General features: G+C 30.0%; 5 protein-coding genes and 1 long non-coding RNA gene across 7 annotated transcripts; 4 read left to right on the top strand and 2 right to left on the bottom strand.

Annotated features, from left to right (window-relative positions):
* Window positions 1-265: 265 nt before the first annotated feature.
* Window positions 266-2382, bottom strand: LOC105433129 (uncharacterized). Of its 2 annotated transcripts, none has more exons than XM_089083110.1 (5): window positions 1963-2382; window positions 1235-1367; window positions 1004-1161; window positions 820-849; window positions 266-478 (listed from the first exon to the last, which is right to left on the bottom strand). In XM_089083110.1, exons 1-5 carry the CDS (start codon window positions 2166-2168, stop codon window positions 448-450), a joined length of 558 nt encoding a protein of 185 aa, XP_088939236.1. In that variant the 5' UTR covers window positions 2169-2382; the 3' UTR covers window positions 266-447. The 2 variants fall into 2 exon arrangements, with proteins under 2 accessions (XP_088939236.1, XP_011646566.2); XM_011648264.3 differs by having other exon boundaries at window positions 820-932; window positions 1963-2369.
* A 272-nt stretch (window positions 2383-2654) lies between these two features.
* Window positions 2655-5155, top strand: Atg3 (Autophagy-related protein 3). The gene is made up of 6 exons (XM_011648263.3): window positions 2655-3035; window positions 3372-3560; window positions 3629-3874; window positions 3958-4110; window positions 4188-4315; window positions 4403-5155. Exons 1-6 carry the CDS (start codon window positions 2964-2966, stop codon window positions 4563-4565), a joined length of 951 nt encoding a protein of 316 aa, XP_011646565.1. The 5' UTR covers window positions 2655-2963; the 3' UTR covers window positions 4566-5155.
* Window positions 5156-6249: 1094 nt separating this feature from the next.
* Window positions 6250-9332, top strand: LOC105433126 (pancreatic triacylglycerol lipase-like). The gene is made up of 7 exons (XM_011648262.3): window positions 6250-6575; window positions 7511-7565; window positions 7756-7901; window positions 7970-8212; window positions 8650-8850; window positions 8917-9076; window positions 9192-9332. The coding sequence occupies exons 1-7, from the start codon at window positions 6509-6511 to the stop codon at window positions 9265-9267; spliced, it is 948 nt and encodes a 315-aa protein (XP_011646564.2). The 5' UTR covers window positions 6250-6508; the 3' UTR covers window positions 9268-9332.
* LOC148934923 (uncharacterized) lies at window positions 8918-9600 on the bottom strand. Its single transcript, XR_016140829.1, has 2 exons — window positions 9461-9600; window positions 8918-9282 (listed from the first exon to the last, which is right to left on the bottom strand). It is a non-coding gene; the product is annotated as an uncharacterized LOC148934923 (long non-coding RNA).
* Window positions 9601-10106: 506 nt separating this feature from the next.
* On the top strand, window positions 10107-12374 carry LOC105433139 (4-vinylanisole receptor-like). The gene is made up of 5 exons (XM_011648274.3): window positions 10107-10463; window positions 11009-11398; window positions 11478-11679; window positions 11814-11969; window positions 12078-12374. Exons 1-5 carry the CDS (start codon window positions 10108-10110, stop codon window positions 12123-12125), a joined length of 1152 nt encoding a protein of 383 aa, XP_011646576.3. The 5' UTR covers window position 10107; the 3' UTR covers window positions 12126-12374.
* Window positions 12375-13719: 1345 nt separating this feature from the next.
* Window positions 13720-16337, top strand: LOC105433138 (4-vinylanisole receptor-like). Its single transcript, XM_089083087.1, has 5 exons — window positions 13720-14302; window positions 14963-15352; window positions 15438-15642; window positions 15774-15929; window positions 16036-16337. Exons 1-5 carry the CDS (start codon window positions 13947-13949, stop codon window positions 16081-16083), a joined length of 1155 nt encoding a protein of 384 aa, XP_088939213.1. The 5' UTR covers window positions 13720-13946; the 3' UTR covers window positions 16084-16337.
* The last annotated feature ends 1099 nt before the right edge of the window (window positions 16338-17436 follow it).

The raw sequence follows: 17436 nt of genomic DNA, 5'->3' as shown, positions 1-17436 counted from the left end.
CCTTCTCCGTCGAAAGGAAGACATCAAGGGTAGATAGAGAGAGAGAGAGAGAGAGAGAGAGAGAAAGAGAGAAAGAGAAAGAGAGAGAGTAAAAGACAAGTCATGATTTATCATCCTTTATGATTTAGGCATCCTGGAAATTCTAACGCGTAAATATGTACATATCAAATATTCATAAATAAAAGAATCATACGTTCTCATGTAAATATGATAAAAAGATAATAATTATTAAAAAGTCGCATTAAAAAATTAAAATATTCAGGAATTAATTTTAGTTATTTTGTATTGATTATTATTTTTTTATATGTAAAAATATTTATTATAAAAGTACATCTTACAAAGAAGAGAGAGAAATAAGTTATAATTTATCAACGTAAAGTATCTGTGTCCGCACAATTTTATCTTTATTAGATCCATGTATCTTCATATCTCTAATGAACAGTCTCCTTAGCTAGAAAATGTGTAAAGATGAAAATCCCTAAAACATACGGAATCTTTGGTCAATTTTTCTATTATTCAATATTTGAATAACTGAAATAATTAATATTTATCAAAGATATATATTGGAAATGATCGCACGAGCCGATGTATTTCATTCTCGAAATAGCGATCAAAGATATGATTTTAACTTATACTATATCGCTATACACGACGTAACAATAGTAGTCGAGAAAATCGAGATAACAGATGGAGGGGAAACAAAAGTATAATATTACCATCAACTTGTATTGTATGTCTTTTATAATCATGTAATCTCAAGTATATATATTTTTTAACAACTTTATAGAGAAAAGGGATGAAAAAATAAATTATACCTACCATCTATATTTCTCCTTCCGCGTTTGTCTTCTGTGAAGGAAGAAATCAGATTATCGATAGTTTCCTCCTTTTTATAGTCAACCAATTTCATGCAATTATTGATACGAAGATACCTAAACGCATATAAAACAATAAATTATACTGAAGCGATTGTACTGTTATCTGTTAAAATTATAACAGTTACATATTGTGATAAAACTGAAAACCCTCCACGGCCCATTGCATGAGCAGATTGAGTGCCGGTCGCCATGGCGTCCCTTCATTCAATTCCTTCATATCTTCATCCTCTAAGGATACTTTACTTCTAGCATTTTCTAAATTAACCAAATAATTCTTCAAATCCTGAAATCGCAAATTTCAAACGTCATATTCTTTTCGTTAATTCAGCAAAGTGGAGATTAATTATTAAGAGTACCTGATTGGCATCATTAAATTGTGCCAGGATATTCAAGAGAATTGTCATTTCTTCCTCGAGGCCCGTGAAGATTTTGAATATCAATCTGTCTCGTACCTCTTGATTCACGTAGTCCTCTGTCCCTTCTATTTTACTATAAGAATGAGCAAAATCCATTCTCAAGTCTTCTTTATTAAGAAATCAATTAATTTTCTAATAATTTTAAATTAAAGTAGTTCCTATATCAATAATTTTTTATTGTTAAATTTTGTTATCAGACTTTGACATATAAATTTATTTCTCTATTGTGAACTGAAGCATAACTTTCTTGTACATCGAAATTAATTTCTTACCTTTAATTTCTTGTTTTATTAATTATATTTAATGTCCTTTTCTATTAATTTTGATCTCGTTTAACTTATTTATCTTCTAATTCTCAGGATTAAAAAAATAAAGAAGCATATTGAATTAAAATTAAACTTGGATCATCCTTAAACTTTATTAATTTTATATTTAATAGCATATCAAATAGCTGTAAAAAAAATCAAATGATTCCACCGATGATATTTTCAAAATTTTGATAAATATAAAAAGATTATTTTTTTTAATTTTAAAATTAAAAGTTGAATTTGATCATGATTTTTGTAATTTTCGCGCTGCTATAGTCGCGTCACCTAACATACCTTCATCGAAATCGTGGCGGGAAATCACTTGTAAATTACTAGAGAAACCCCTTGTAAACTACTTACTTCGTGACATAGCGGAACTGCTCGGTTCGATTAGCCAGGCCCTCGAGTGGTCTCTCTGCACTTTTTGACAGTTCCTTCCATTTTTCGTCTAGCTTATTGAGACGCGCATAGTAGCGAATGAGGCACGTGTGAAGTTCTCGTGTGAAATCCACTGGCTTGTTTTTTTGTTTCTTTCTACCTTCCATCACAGACTCATCACAATCCATGGATGTAAGAACAACAGTAGTAACATAGTAACGCAATGCGGCGAGGGTGAAGCATCAAAAGAGAGGAGAATGAAATGTCTGCTATAATGGATAACAGGAACTAAGATGGCGGCGATGGATAATTTTATGAAATGTAATTATTAAAAAAATAAAAATAAAGTTTTTTTCAAAAAAAGATTTTGTTATGTTATTTTGCAAAATTTACATTGATGATTTCATCATCAAAAAGGTTATATTAATTAGCCATTTTAGCCATAATAATGTATTAGCGAATCCGTAATTCACAGCCGGCCGCGAGAGATCTTTATGCTGTCTCCAGCCGACCCTTAAGCAGAGTTACTAAGACTAGTCCTATCTAAATCTAGTAAATTTCCCTTTTGTAATTCTTATCTTGTTTCAAGATGCATAATCAACCCCCTGATTTTTGAATCCTAGGAATTTCAATTTGTGTATAATAGTATTGGCGACAATGTTCAAGATGGCGACGGTGGCCAACTAGTGATTTTTCACATTCCACAATAGTTCGCTGTAGTCACCTGTCGAACGAGGCTTGTGTGCAGTCCCGTTCGAACGCGAATCGATCCAGCGAACTGGAAAAAAACAGAAAATAGCAAGCAAGTGTTGCGACGCGGGAAAAGACTTTTCCGTCGTGAATCGAGATGAGCCCTTGCTGAGCGACGTTATTGCTTCTCTTTTTCTCTTGCACATCCGCGTGCTGGACACGGATTATTTATCTGTCTCTCTCTCTCTCTCTCTATCTATCTTTCTCGTATCCCCGCAAACGAATCATCAACAATGCAAAGTGTAATAAATTCTGTAAAGGGCACCGCGCTTGGCGTAGCTGAATACTTGACGCCAGTGCTGAAGGTAATTTCCATCAGAGTTTTTATTTTTCCGTGTCTTTATTTTGTCCATCGGAAATTGAATATTTAATTCGCCGGAGATTAGATACTTTAGTTTGATTATTGCTGAATAGCAGAGAGGGGGAACACAGAATGTTTAATAAATTGTGTAATCAATGAAAAAAAAAGAATAAAAGATTGATTAAATTATACATGATAGTCTTTTTATCTGTCAAAGATTATGTAATAAAACAATTATTTTGTAATTATCGGAGCTTTTTTATGTAGTTCCATTTTTACAGGTTGTATTGTGATTTATTGAATATCCTATATTAATATGAAATTACATGCTTCTTTTAAGGAGAGTAAATTTCGAGAGACAGGTGTCTTAACACCTGAGGAGTTTGTAGCGGCGGGCGATCATTTAGTGCATCATTGTCCCACATGGCAGTGGGCCACTGGCGATGAGGATAGGGCAAAGTCTTACTTACCAAAGGGCAAGCAGTTCCTGTTGACTCGTAATGTTCCTTGTACACGTCGATGCAAGCAGGTAATATTACAGTCAAATATACAACCTCTATGATTTACATATAATAATATTGTTTGTTCTGTTTGTAGATGGAATACAGCAACGAACAAGAATGTATTATAGAAGCTGATGATCCTGAAGGTGGCTGGGTGGACACTCATCATTATGCCACTAGCGTTGCTGGTTTAGATGAAAGAGTGACAGAAATGGCACTCGAAGATACACTAGGTGAATTATCTCAACTTCAAGATAATGTAGACGATGATGAAGATGATGAAGATGCTGCTGATATGGATGCTTTCGAAATCAGTGGAATGCTGGATGAGCAGGATAAGGTAGGAAACATGAATCTATGAGGAAAGATGGATTTTCTGAATTTATGATTCTGAATTTATGATAGCAATTATTGCTCTCGTAGCATGCGACAACAGAAAGCACTAAGAAAACTGGCAGTGAGAAACGGAACTCGTTTACAGAGGGAGAGATTATTCGCACTCGCACCTATGACTTGTACATTACATATGATAAATATTATCAAACACCTAGATTATGGTTATTCGGATATAACGAGGTAAAATATATATTTATTAAATATTTAAATTACTGCGCATTATTTTTAGATCTATTATATGTATTTTATTCAATTAGAATCGAAAAGCACTTAGTGTAGAAGAGATGTATGAAGATGTTAGTCAAGATCATGCTAAAAAGACAGTTACAATGGAGACTCACCCACACATACCTGGCCCTCCTATGGCTTCCGTTCATCCTTGCAGGTAAAATAAATAAAAAAAGATTTAAACACGCGTCTATCTAGATTCGTTGAATTCTTATTTGATTAAAAAATCAATTATTTTGCACAGGCATGCGGAAGTGATGAAAAAAATCATGGAGACGGTAATGGAAGGCGGTGGAGAGTTAGGAGTACATATGTATCTTATAATATTTCTGAAATTTGTTCAATCTGTTATACCGACGATCGAATATGACTACACACAAAATTTTATGTTAAACGCGGCCGGCTAAATACAATTAGCATTAAATTATCAGCATTGTATCGTGATTAATATAAATTGCTTATCAACCATATTTAGTAGATACGGATAATTATGTGTCGATGTTTACTACACTTTTCATTATAAATGCAAAGATTGTAAAAGAGATCATAAGGATCTAAAAGAATTTTATGCGTCTCGAATTTGAGGATCCAGGAATTATAATACAAGTATCCAATGACATGACATCCATTCCCGAGAATCCAGAGATATGAAATTGTACGGATCTCGAGCGTTAGTATTTAAGGATCCATTTGTACACTCGTCCTAATTAATTTTAAGCGTACGCTTTCACAAGACGTTTTTTACATTGCAAGATACTGAGTTTAGCAAATACTTGATTTGACAAACCGTTAGACAATAAGCGAGAAAGAAATTATGCTAAAAGCAACGAAAGGCATCGAATAGAGAAAGAGAAATATGGAAATAATTTCCTATTTTCTATGTTTCTAATTAAGTTAATTATTTGTTAACTTATCATTTACAAAAAAGCTTAAATATTTATCAAAATCGATTATTACAAATAAATCGATTATTAAAAATAAATTGAAATATTTCGAATATTACCTGTGTATTCAATTTACTTGTAGAATTAGGTACCATTCGTGATAACGACAGGTAAATACTAAAATTTAATCTTCCAACCGACTATTTCCTCTTTGATTTACTTGTTGCACGTTAAAGAGATACACATAATTATTTGTCTCACTGATAGTCCCATGACATTCCCATAAATCTGCAGACACATAAATTAACATGAGAGCGATTAAATGAGCACCTGACAGAGTAATGGGGCATCATGTGTAATGTCGCAGTCGTTATTTTAAATACAATTAAATACAAAACATGTAGATTAGATTAGATACAGAACAGTAGAAATGCTATTTTATCATATCAAAAGACATTATTTAACATTCATATCTCCTAAACCTAATTTCTCTAACATTTACAATTATCGATTTACATTTATACTGATATAATAATAAAACGAAATTGTGACATTTTTCAATTTCGATTTAAAGATACTTCTTAGTATTGAAAAAATTAAATATACAAAATACATAAAATGTAAAATAAAAATTTAAAAATTTGCTACAAATCATTATGGATAAAATATTTTTCTATTTGAGTTCGAGAAAATATAAATATAGAAATTAAACAATGTCAATAAAGTTTATATATTTATATATATTATATACGTATACATTAAAACGATAAAACTGTTAGTTAATAATATTATCGAAGTAATCAATAGTTATTAGATATTATCCAATAATGAAAAGTACCTTCTACTTTTAAATTTTGTTTTAATTACAGAATAACATAAAAGATTAAAGAAATATTTCGAAAAATAAAATAATTATTAAAAGTTTATTTTAAAATTATTTTAAAATTTGCATTTTTATACGTCTGCATTTATATATACATATATTAATATATACTGCAATAAATATAATAAAAATATATATATATATATTTCTATTATATTTATAACATATTATAAAATATTATATATATATGTTTTAAATATAATTATATATATATGTTATAAAATTTATAAAATACTTCTAAAGTTCATATTTCCAATATCATTTAATAATCTGTTCATCATTTAATAGTTGCTAACTGTTTAATTGTTATTTTCTTTTATTTATATACTGTTTGTTTATTGCTGTTTGTTTATGGCTTTATTCTCGTATTCAGCGTAAAAAGTTCTTTGCCAGGAAGCATATCTCCAATGTTTGACACGTTGTTTCTTTATACATACAGCAAACCGGGCGATATTAGATAACAGAATGTCTCATAAATTAAAGAGCGTATAAATTAACAATTTAGCTTCTTACATTTCTATGCGCAGAAAAAAATTCTAAGTTTGATTCAATAACTCTTCTTGTTCGGTAAAGCTTTAGAGCCATGACGATCATTTCTATTTTTCAACGATTTGCACTTATTATTATAATAATATATGGGACTGCAACTAGTAAGTATTGGCCAATAGTTGAATTCAGTTCAACTATGAGCAAATTATTTATTAGTTTCATAATTAGTTATATAATTAAGAAAATACAATTATTTTTTTAATGCATTAACTATACAATAATAGTAAAAACTTTGAAAATGAAATTTCGAAATTAAAAAAGAATATATATGTTATATGTTTATATTGTTTATGTTTACTTATTAGATTATAAAGAAGTCGAAGTATAAATAAAATATTATAATTTTTAACATTTTTAATATTTTCATTAAAAAAAAGCTTTTAATCACAACAATTTTTCCTGATGGGTACAAAAAGCTTTGATTGTAAATATCCCCTGAAATTAATTTCAAGAAACAATAAAAATTAATAATTTATAAGATAATTTTGAGTTATTATTAAATAATTTGAACATACATGAAATATCAAAATAATTATGTATAATTAAATAATATAATAATAATAATAATAATAATAATAATAATAATATTAATATTAATATAATTATATATAATTTAATAATAATATAATTATGTTTAATTTAATATAATTGAATTCTAAAACAAAATATATATTCTAAAAATATAATATTTAATACCGGTATTAGTATCGCAATAATTTCAATTTTTTTCTATTCGGATTAATGCAAATTTAAAAATCAAATAAGTTCTAAATATCTCAGAGAATTGTGTTCAGCTTTTACTTAAAAAAATAGTAAAACAATCTATGAAATTTTCAAGCTTCGTCAATATTTTGATGTATTATACATATACACCGTCAAAGATGAGATTGTTATATTAATATATGTTATTATATTAAATAAATATTACAAATTAAATAATTATTACAAATAATTTTTCTTGATTTTTGTGTAAATGTATGACAATCACGTTTGATTTGATATGAGTAGAAGATAGATCAAATCTTCTCTTTCGCAGGTGGAGCGTGCTACGACAAGGATCTTGAGAGCATTTTTCTGCGTATTTATATCGGGTATTTAATCGGGTTTTTACATTTTTTTATTTCTTTTATCGATTTTATCTCTTGAAATTAAATTCTCGAGATAATGGAAATCAATTGCATTTTGTTCAATGATATCAATCTTTCCTTTTCAATGAGATAAAATATAATATTTACGATAAATCTATTTTCGTACATCGAATCAAATGCTTATCTTTTTTAGAAACACTTTACATGAATATGTCGATTACTCGCTGGAAAATGCTAGCGCGATTACATCTCAAATAATTAAGAGCAAGCCTACAGTGATATATATTCATGGCTTTATGGAAAATGTAGAAAAAGAGAGTGTACAACTGATAGTGCAAGGTACACGATCTTAATATCGTAGACGGCATGCATCGCAACAAGCGTTTAAATTACTTACATCTTTTCAGGTTACTTAAAGCGAAATGATCACAATGTCATGGCAGTGGATTATGGTACATTGGCGAATGAATCGTACATGAAACTGACAACTAACGCCGTTCGCATTGGTGATGCTCTCGCGACGGCTCTCGATGACATGAAGAGATCGGACTTCGATACGGAGAAATTGCACATCGTCGCACACTCTATGGGCAGCCAAATCTCCGGCTACATCGGCAGAAAAGTGAACTTTCAAATTCCTAGAATTACAGGTGAAAGTCCGCAAACTTTTTGTCAATCGATTTTATTTTTACTTCACTTATGAATTATTGTTTAATATAGTACCGAAGTATCTTTAAATAACAACGATTTGAGAGAAATAATCGGATAATTTTCTCTCTCATATAAATTCGCGATAAGGAAAATATTCAAATTTGAATTTATTAAAAATGACAGAATTTTATATATATATATATATATATATATATATATATATATATATATTAGGTGAAATGCCTAAAAATATAATGATTAATAGTTGACGATTTGTGAAGATATATTTTTATAAATAAAGTATTTAAATTTTTTTTCTTAAGAAATAAAATTTATGTCTGCGATATTTCCATCTCTGAATTGAAAAATATACCAGTATTAAATTAAAACTCGATCCATGTATCAAAATATGTATTTAAAGATTTTTTTTGTACAGGTTTGGATCCCGCCGGGCCCCTTTTCCATTTTTTCCACCATCATCTTTCGTCCTCTGATGCCCGTTTCGTAGATCTAATACATACGGATTATGGCGGTTACGGTATTGCCATGATGACAGGCACAGTGGATTTCTTCCCGAACGGTGGAAAACGTGTACAGCCCGGCTGTCCACTCCATCCTGCATTCTACAGCAAAAACGGTATATCTCCTCTTTTAAAAGCAGATAAATAGATGATATCATTAACGTTGATTTTTGTTATAACAGATTTTTGCAGCCATCATCGTTCCTGGAGATTTTATGCCGAGTCTCTGCTAAACGAATCAGCTTTTCTAGGTGTAGAGTGCTCTTCATTATCACATTTTAAATCCGACGAATGCAGAAATAATACACAGATCATCATGGGATACGCTACTCCGCCCAACGCGTCAGTAAAAATATTCTGAATTTTAGTAGAATGATTTGAAGAAAAAAATTATCACTTCATAAAAATATAATACTTTACATGAAATTACAAATCACTTACCTTTTCTCTTTTCCAGGAAAGGAATTGTCTATTTTACAACGAACGATCATAGTCCTTTTGGATTGAACAAAAAAGGACTTATGGCAAGCTGACTGTGCTATGTTGAACTGAAATAGAAAAAAGAAACTGCAAGATCTCTAGAAAAGAAAAAAGAAAATTCTCGTATTATTATATGAAGGAAAAAAAAAGTCACAAGCAAAAAAGAGTGTGTATCGGCTTCTGCAATGCGAATACTGCATCATATTATCGTTATATATTAATGAACAATCAAACACAATATCTTACCTTATATCCCGTCACAACTGAATAGTCTTCTATATTATTTTGCATGTTTCTTCTGTCTTCTCCGTCGCACGCAATAATGATGTCTCGATTAACTCAATATATTTAGACGTAATTTGCGATTGTATATGTGCGTGTCACATACACATATTAGATTTAGTTCTTGATATTCTTATAACTTAAATTTGCAGTTATTAAAAATAATGTAAAAGTAATGAATAATTTCAATTTTAAGAAGTTATATGTAAATTAAAAAATATTCAAGCGCTAAGATCCAAGACTCACGTGTATCGATCGCGCAACCATGTAAGAAAGTAACAGACACGGCAAATTTATGCTAACGTATATTTTTAAATGAGACAGAACTATTGTAATAACTATTGTGACATGCCTCTAATAGCGTATGCTACTCTTTGTAAAATTGTATGTAACATTTCATGAAATGGTTAGCAAAATCATTACTTATGCATGATTTATCTACAGTAGAGGACAAAGTAAATGAGAGAGAATAACCGTAGCATAAAATGGAGAAGAAATGAAAACTGTAATATAATAGCATCCTCAGAACGTTGTTTTACAAGAAGTATTTTTATCGAGAGACTTTATCTAAAGAGCTTCGAAAGCTTCCTTGAGACTTTTAATCGAGAACAATGCACATTCTTCCCATATCGTTTGGAATGTTGACATACTTCGGGTATTGGCAACCCATTGGTTTAACATCCATTAAATATTGGGCGTATATCATTTATTCCGTCGTAATGAATTTTGTGCTTTACTTATTTGCGTTTTGCGGTTTGGTTGATTGCTTTATAATCGAGGATCTTGAGACATTCGTAGATAAATTCTCGCTATCTGTATCGGTGGTCAGCGTTAGCTGCAAAGTGTTAAACCTGATCGTACATCGGGATAAAATTATCGGTCTCACTGACATGCTGCTTAATGATATTTGCATACCTAGAAATGATCACGAGATGAATATTCAGCGACATTTTGATCATAACACGAAGTGCGTATTATAAACTTTAAAATTTCTTAAGAATTTAATTTCAACTTGACGTGATTATATCTTTGAAATTTTTTTTTATATGAATTAAGAATCTAAAAGAAAGAGTCAAAAATCCAGACTGAATATTTTTAACTGATAAAATGTAACAATTTTGTTTAAATCATCCATATCACTTTTCTATTTTACACACACACACACACACACACACACACACACACACACACACACACCGCATATACATATACATATATATATAAATTTATATGTAAATATAAATGTGTGTATAAAAAATAGAAAAAAAACATGAAATAATGTGGGCGATTTAAATAAAGATTGTTACAATATTAATATTATTAATACTGCATAAATATATAATAATATTGTTTATTATATAATATTGTATAAATATTGATACATATTAATAAAAGTATATATATATATATATATATATATTTTTTTTTTATTAATATTGTATCAATATTTTTTCGATATCTTTTGTAATATTTATATTATTTTTTGCAATATTATATCAATATTTCCAATAGGATAGTTACCATATGGTACGAGATACTGAACGAAATTTCTGTATTGTTCGCCGTAATCGCTCAATTGTGGAACTCCATCGACGCCCGGATCTTAACGTTAGCCAAGTGGGTGCCCTATGACCTCTCATCGGACTTTGCTTTCTGGGCGACTACGTTGCACCAAACTATAGGACTAATAGCTTGCGCACATGCCAGCACGGCTCATGAGACTTTAATTTCTGGTTTTATGATCCAGACTTGTGCCCAGCTCGATATACTTTGCCATCGTGCTCGGACATTGCCAGATAAGCTACGAGAGGTCCGAAAATACTGCACCTCGAAAGAAGAGATTAAGAGCAAGGAACGGCAACTCGTTCGCGAACTCATCCATCATCATCGCTACGTATATAGGTAAACGTAAGAGTTCATAAATTCAAAAGTGAAGAAAACAAAAGAAGAGATGTATTAAAGGAATAATTGTGTAATGCAGGCTTGCGGAGCGTATCAATTCGGTGTTCACAATAATGATTTTCATACAATTCATCGTAAGCTCGTCAGTGCTTTGTATTACCATCTACAAAATGTTAATAAAAGAGGTGGGCGCGGAGTTCATATGGGTCGCGTCATATCTTGCCGTCATGCTTGGGCAAATTTTCTTGTATTGCTGGTTCAGCAACGAACTGACATTAAAAGTCGGTTACGTAAAAATAATCTTTAAATTCTTATCTTAAATTTATCCCTTATCTTTTTTGAAGAATAAGAATTTGACTTAAAATCAGTTCAATAAACTTTTTCTTTTTTAATTAGCTTATTCTTAAATATGCAGAGCACTGAGGTCGGAAGCGCCGTTTACGAGATGGACTGGCCGATGCTTCCTAATGATATAATGAAGAGCCTTTTGGTGATAATTATGCGAGCTAAAAAACCAATTGTGATGACTAGCGGATACATAGTTACCTTGTCCAACGAATCATTTACGAAGGTCAATGAGCTGTTGTTACGATGATACTGTGATATTCGCGATATTGAAAATATTTTTAATTGTAATGACTACATTTTGACTTGGATATTTGAATTTTTATTCTTTCAGATCATCAAAATATCTTATTCGGCATTCAACGTTATGCATGGTTCTTAACCGTTTAACCGCGGACATTATTCAGTTGATCGACGAACAAACAGAATGAAATCCGCAATTTTTTATACGTAAATATTTTAAATTCCGCAGATAATTCGGAAGTAATCGCAGACAATCTCGCCATCATCGGAAATGACACAACTCAATGATAAATATATTCGTTTGTATGTCATATCCCTCAGCAAAAGCCTGTCTCAATTCTGCACTTAGTATCTTTCCTGAAATAAAATACACTACAATATTTCTCAATTCTATCTTATTTTTGTCCTACAGTCTATATATTTTCTAATATTTATTTATTAACTTTCTTATTTATCTTATTACATAAATATTAAAAAATTGTTAAACTCTGTACTTTTTCTTTTTTTTCATAAAATGTTCATTAACAAGTTACAATTCATAAATCTTAATAAAAATTCAATGTTCTTGTTCTTGTCAATGTTCTTGTTTAATTAAAAAAAAATATATATATATAAATAATGGACTATCCGAGCCAAATATAAATAAGAATATAAATAAGAATATATATCAAGAATATAAATAATGGACTATCCGAGCCAAATATAAATAAGAATATAAATAAGAATATATATCAAGAATATAAATAATGGATTATACGAGCCAAATATAAATAAAATATAAATAAGAATATAAATAAGAATGTATATCAAGAACATAAATAATGAATTATACGAGCCAAAACTAAGTGATATTGCTAGTTATATTTTTAACAAATAATAACATTTACAAAACTTTATAACAGCTGCGCAAACTTTTCGACTTTCAATATGGTCATCCTCAGTGCGAAAAACAATGAAGAATATATCACTATATATTTCTTTAATCGCTTTTGGGTGAATTATTTCACAAATTTTCAAAAATAATTAATATTAATATCATGCGATAGTAGATCATAATTTACATTATTTTGTCAATCAGGTAATATAATTTTTTTCGACTTTTAACTAGGAAAAGCTCATCCCAGTGAGTTGATTGTGCTACATTGAATTGAAATAGATAAAAGAGATCGTAAGGTCTCTAGAAAAAAAAAAAAAAACAAATTTTTATATTAATATGAAAAAAAAAAGAAAAAAACAAAAGCAGAAGAGAATATTTCTCGGCTTATTCAAAGCGAATACTTTCATACTGTAGTCATCATAAATTAATAAACATAAATTGAACGCAATATTTTACTTTATTCCTTGTCGCAACTGAATAGACTTCGCTATACTATTTTACATGTCTCAACATTTCCTGTCTTCTCCTACAACACGCAATAATGACGTCTTCATTAATTCACTATATTAGGTACCTTTTGCAATTGTCATATTATAGTGATTCCAGATATTTTTACAACTTAAATTTTGCAGTTATTAAAAATGTAAAAGTAACAAATAATTTTAGTTTTAAGAAATCATTAAAATATATAAATTAAAAAAAAAATTTCTAGTGTTGAGAGCCAAGACTCACGTGTATTGATCGCAACTATAAGAGAAGATAACGGTAAATTTATGCCAACGTATATTTTTAAAATAAAACGGAATTACCGTGTAATAGCCGTGCTTTTAAAAGTCTTTGTAGAATTGTACGTAACGTTTCATGAAATGGTTAGCAAAACTTACTTATGCATAAATTATCTCTAGTGGAGGTCGAAGTAATTTCTTAAGTAAGAGAGAATAGCTATAGTATAAAATGTTGACACGAAGAAATAGAGACTGTAATATAATAGCACTTTCAGAACATTGTCTCGCAAGAGATATTTTTATTGAGACCGTATCTAAAGATCTCGGAAACCTTTCCCGAGACTCTTAATCGAAGACAATGCACACTCTTCCCTTGTCGTTTGCACTCTTAACGTATACCGGCTATTGGCGACCCATTGGTTTAACATCCATTAAATATTGGGCGTACATCGTTTACTCCATCATTATGAATTTCCTGCTTTACTCATACGCGTTTTGTGGTTTAGTCGATTGCTTCATTTTCAAAGATCTTGAAACGTTTATCGAGAAATTCTCGCTATGTGTATCCGTAGTTAGCGTTAGCTTCAAAGTGCTGAATCTGGTAGTAAATCGGGATAAAATTGTTAGTCTCACTGACATGTTGCTCGACAAGGTCTGCATACCCAGAAACGATCACGAGATGAATATTCGGCGACGCTTTGATCACAATGCAAAGTGCGTATTATGAGTTTTAATACTTGCAAGAATTCAATTTGGACCTAACGTGATTTTCTTTGAAATCTTTTTTTATGCGAAAATTCAAAAGAAAAATTAAGATTCAAAAATCCAAATTTAAATTTTTACATGATGAAACATGTAATAATCTTTATTTAAATTGCTCACGTCATTTCATATTTTTTCAAATATTATATATACATATATATTGCGAAAAAATATTGATGTAACGTTACATGTTTGAAAAATATAACATAATGTGAGAATTTAAATAAAGATTATTACATATTTCATCATGTAAAAATTTAGTTTAAATTTTTGAATTCTTAATTTTTCTCGTTTTGCATAAAAAAATTGCAGAGAAAATTATGTTAAATTCAAACTAAATTATACACACACACACACACACACACACACACACACACACACACATATATATATAATTATACGCCACACCCACACACACACACACACACACACACACACACACACACACACACACACACACACACACACACACACACACACACACACACACACACACACACACACACACACACATATATAATTATACGCCACACCCACACACACACACACACACACACATTTTTTTTGCAATATTTATATTAATATTTTTTTCCAATAAAATATTTCCAATAGGATAATTACTCTGTGGTTCGAGATTTTAAACGAATTTTGTGTAATGTTCGCCACAATCGTTCAATTACGATATTCCATCAGCACCCGAACTTTGACGTTAGCCCAATGGGTGCCCTATGACATCTCGTCGGACTTTGCTTTCTGGGCGACTACGTTACATCAAGCAATAGCGCTAATAGTTTGCGCGAATGCCAGCGTCGCCCACGAGACTTTAATCTCTGGTTTTATGATCCAGACTTGTGCCCAGCTCGATATACTCTGCCATCGTGCTCGAACATTGCCAGACATGCTACGAGAGATCCGAAAACACTGCACCTCGAAGGAAGAGATTAAGGCTAAGGAACGACAACTCATTCGCGAATTCATCTATCATCATCGCTACGTGTATAGGTGAAGATAAGAATAAATTCGTGCGTGAAAAAAAAAAAAAAACAAGGATACACAGTATATTGAAAGAATAATTGTAATGATGCAGACTTGCGGAGCGTGTAAATACGGTGTTCACGGTAATGATTTTCATGCAATTCACCGTCAGCTCGATAGTGCTTTGTCTTACCATCTACAAAATGTTAATGAAGAACTTGCTGAGCGCCGAATTCGTGTGGATCTCGACGTATCTCGGTTGTATGCTTGGGCAGATTTTCTTGTATTGCTGGTTCAGTAACGAAGTGACACTGAAAGTGGGTGAAAAAACTCTTTATAAAGTCCTCTTAAAGCCTTATTATCTTCCTTGGGAGGAATATCTATATCAATATTTGATCGGTTTAATAAACATTTTTTTATAACTAATTACTTATTTTTAAATACGCAGAGCACTGAAGTCGGAAACGCCGTTTACGAAATGGACTGGACGATGCTTCCCAATGAGTTAATGAAGAGCCTTTTGGTGATAATTATACGATCTAAAAAACCAATTGTGATTACTAGTGGGCACATAGTTACCTTATCCAATGAATCATTTATGAAGGTTAATGAGATGATGTTACGATGAGATATTCATAATATTTAAAATATTTTTAATTATAATAATTGTATTTTGATTTGAATTATCATTTAAATTTTTATTTTTCCAGGTCATCAAAGTATCTTATTCGGCATTCAACGTTCTTCAAGGTTCTTAGCCGTTTTTTTTGCGGACATTATTTAGTTGATCAACAAATGCAGCAGAATGAATTCGTAATTGTTTATGTAAATATGATAAGCAGTTAGATAATCGGAAGTAATCGCGGACAATCCCGCCGTCATCGGAAATGACACATAGCTCGTCAATGATAAATACATTTCTGCTTGTACGTTATGACGTATATCTCGGCAAAAGCCTGCCTCAATGATCCTGCACTTAGCATCTTTAAAAATAAAACAAAAAATCACAAAATTTCTTAATTTTACTCTCATTTTATAACTACATATCTACATGTTCTAGATATTTATTTATTAATTTATAATTTTTCTTATTTTCTTACATAAATATTAAAAAATTATCACACTCTGATTTTATAGTACCTTTCCTTTACAAACTCACTGACACTCACTGACAAATTTCAATTTACATATTTCAAAATTAAACTTGTTCGATTGAAGAATATACCATTTTCTTCTCTATATATTTTTTTAATTGCTTTCAAATAAATTTGCTTTTAAAACATTTTCACGAACATTTTCACGAGCTTGATATTGATATTATGCAGAATTGGGTAAGTAACATTATTTTTTAATTAAATTAAGTTAAAATTAATAACTAATAAAATTAATTTATGTTAACCAGTTACGTTAAAAGTTACATGAACAAAAAACCAATTCAATTGAAAATAGCTTTAAAATTAAGTTGCGTAAAATTAAATTAAATTTTAAAAATTAATTTTAAAAAGCATTATTTTATATTAAATTAGAATGTCATAATTTTCCAAATTAAAATATTCTGTAACAAAACAATTACAATACTGATCATTAAATAAATATAATATTTCATTGGTAAATTAAATTTATATGAAATATTGTTTCTTTTATACAAAAATGTATTTTCTCTTTTCTAATTTTTTCTTCTACATAAGTCAATTTTTAATAAAAAAAAAGTTAATGAATAAAAGTTTATGCATATTAAAAATAAGTATTTATAATTAGTTATAAATTAGAAGTTATAAATTAATTTATTTAAAGTTAAGTTAAAACTTATTAATCTTTTAACTTTATTAATTAACTGTTAACTTTTTAACTAGTTATTACTTAACTCTAATATCACATGATAGATCATAATTTCAGATTATTTTATCACAATTAGGTAAATTCCTCAGTATCTAACTGAAAACTCATGCCAATGAGCTGATTATATTACGTTGAATGTAGAAAGAATGTCACAAGATTTTTAAAAGAAAAATAACGAATTGTTGTACTAATACGAAGCAGAAAACCAACTAGAGAAATTGTCTCGGCCTCTAGAACTCGTCGGATGCTTCATTACGCTATATTCATTACAT

The sequence above is a fragment of the Pogonomyrmex barbatus genome, unplaced genomic scaffold (genome assembly GCF_055798465.1).
Source record: "Pogonomyrmex barbatus isolate J1 unplaced genomic scaffold, ASM5579846v1 scaffold7, whole genome shotgun sequence".
Lineage (NCBI taxonomy): Eukaryota > Metazoa > Arthropoda > Insecta > Hymenoptera > Formicidae > Pogonomyrmex > Pogonomyrmex barbatus.
This window is presented reverse-complemented; position numbering and strand designations above follow the sequence as displayed.

Bases quoted from the DNA above. Each gene is read 5' to 3' on its own strand.
- LOC105433129 (XM_011648264.3), bottom strand. From the start codon at position 2,168: ATGGATTGTGATGAGTCTGTGATGGAAGGTAGAAAGAAACAAAAAAAC. The intron at 1,368-1,962 runs GTAAGTAGTTTA...TCATTCTTATAG, and splicing joins CAGTTCCGCTATGTCACGAA to TAAAATAGAAGGGACAGAGG. The intron at 1,162-1,234 runs GTACTCTTAATA...TTGCGATTTCAG, and splicing joins AATTTAATGATGCCAATCAG to GATTTGAAGAATTATTTGGT.
- Atg3 (XM_011648263.3), top strand. From the start codon at position 2,964: ATGCAAAGTGTAATAAATTCTGTAAAGGGCACCGCGCTTGGCGTAGCT. The intron at 3,875-3,957 runs GTAGGAAACATG...TTGCTCTCGTAG, and splicing joins TGCTGGATGAGCAGGATAAG to CATGCGACAACAGAAAGCAC. The intron at 4,316-4,402 runs GTAAAATAAATA...TATTTTGCACAG, and splicing joins GCTTCCGTTCATCCTTGCAG to GCATGCGGAAGTGATGAAAA.
- LOC105433126 (XM_011648262.3), top strand. From the start codon at position 6,509: ATGACGATCATTTCTATTTTTCAACGATTTGCACTTATTATTATAATA. The intron at 7,902-7,969 runs GTACACGATCTT...ACATCTTTTCAG, and splicing joins TGTACAACTGATAGTGCAAG to GTTACTTAAAGCGAAATGAT. The intron at 8,851-8,916 runs GTATATCTCCTC...TTGTTATAACAG, and splicing joins TGCATTCTACAGCAAAAACG to ATTTTTGCAGCCATCATCGT.
- LOC105433139 (XM_011648274.3), top strand. From the start codon at position 10,108: ATGCACATTCTTCCCATATCGTTTGGAATGTTGACATACTTCGGGTAT. The intron at 10,464-11,008 runs GTGCGTATTATA...TATTTCCAATAG, and splicing joins CATTTTGATCATAACACGAA to GATAGTTACCATATGGTACG. The intron at 11,970-12,077 runs GTCAATGAGCTG...TTATTCTTTCAG, and splicing joins CCAACGAATCATTTACGAAG to ATCATCAAAATATCTTATTC.
- LOC105433138 (XM_089083087.1), top strand. From the start codon at position 13,947: ATGCACACTCTTCCCTTGTCGTTTGCACTCTTAACGTATACCGGCTAT. The intron at 15,353-15,437 runs GTGAAGATAAGA...GTAATGATGCAG, and splicing joins CATCATCGCTACGTGTATAG to ACTTGCGGAGCGTGTAAATA. The intron at 15,930-16,035 runs GTTAATGAGATG...TTATTTTTCCAG, and splicing joins CCAATGAATCATTTATGAAG to GTCATCAAAGTATCTTATTC.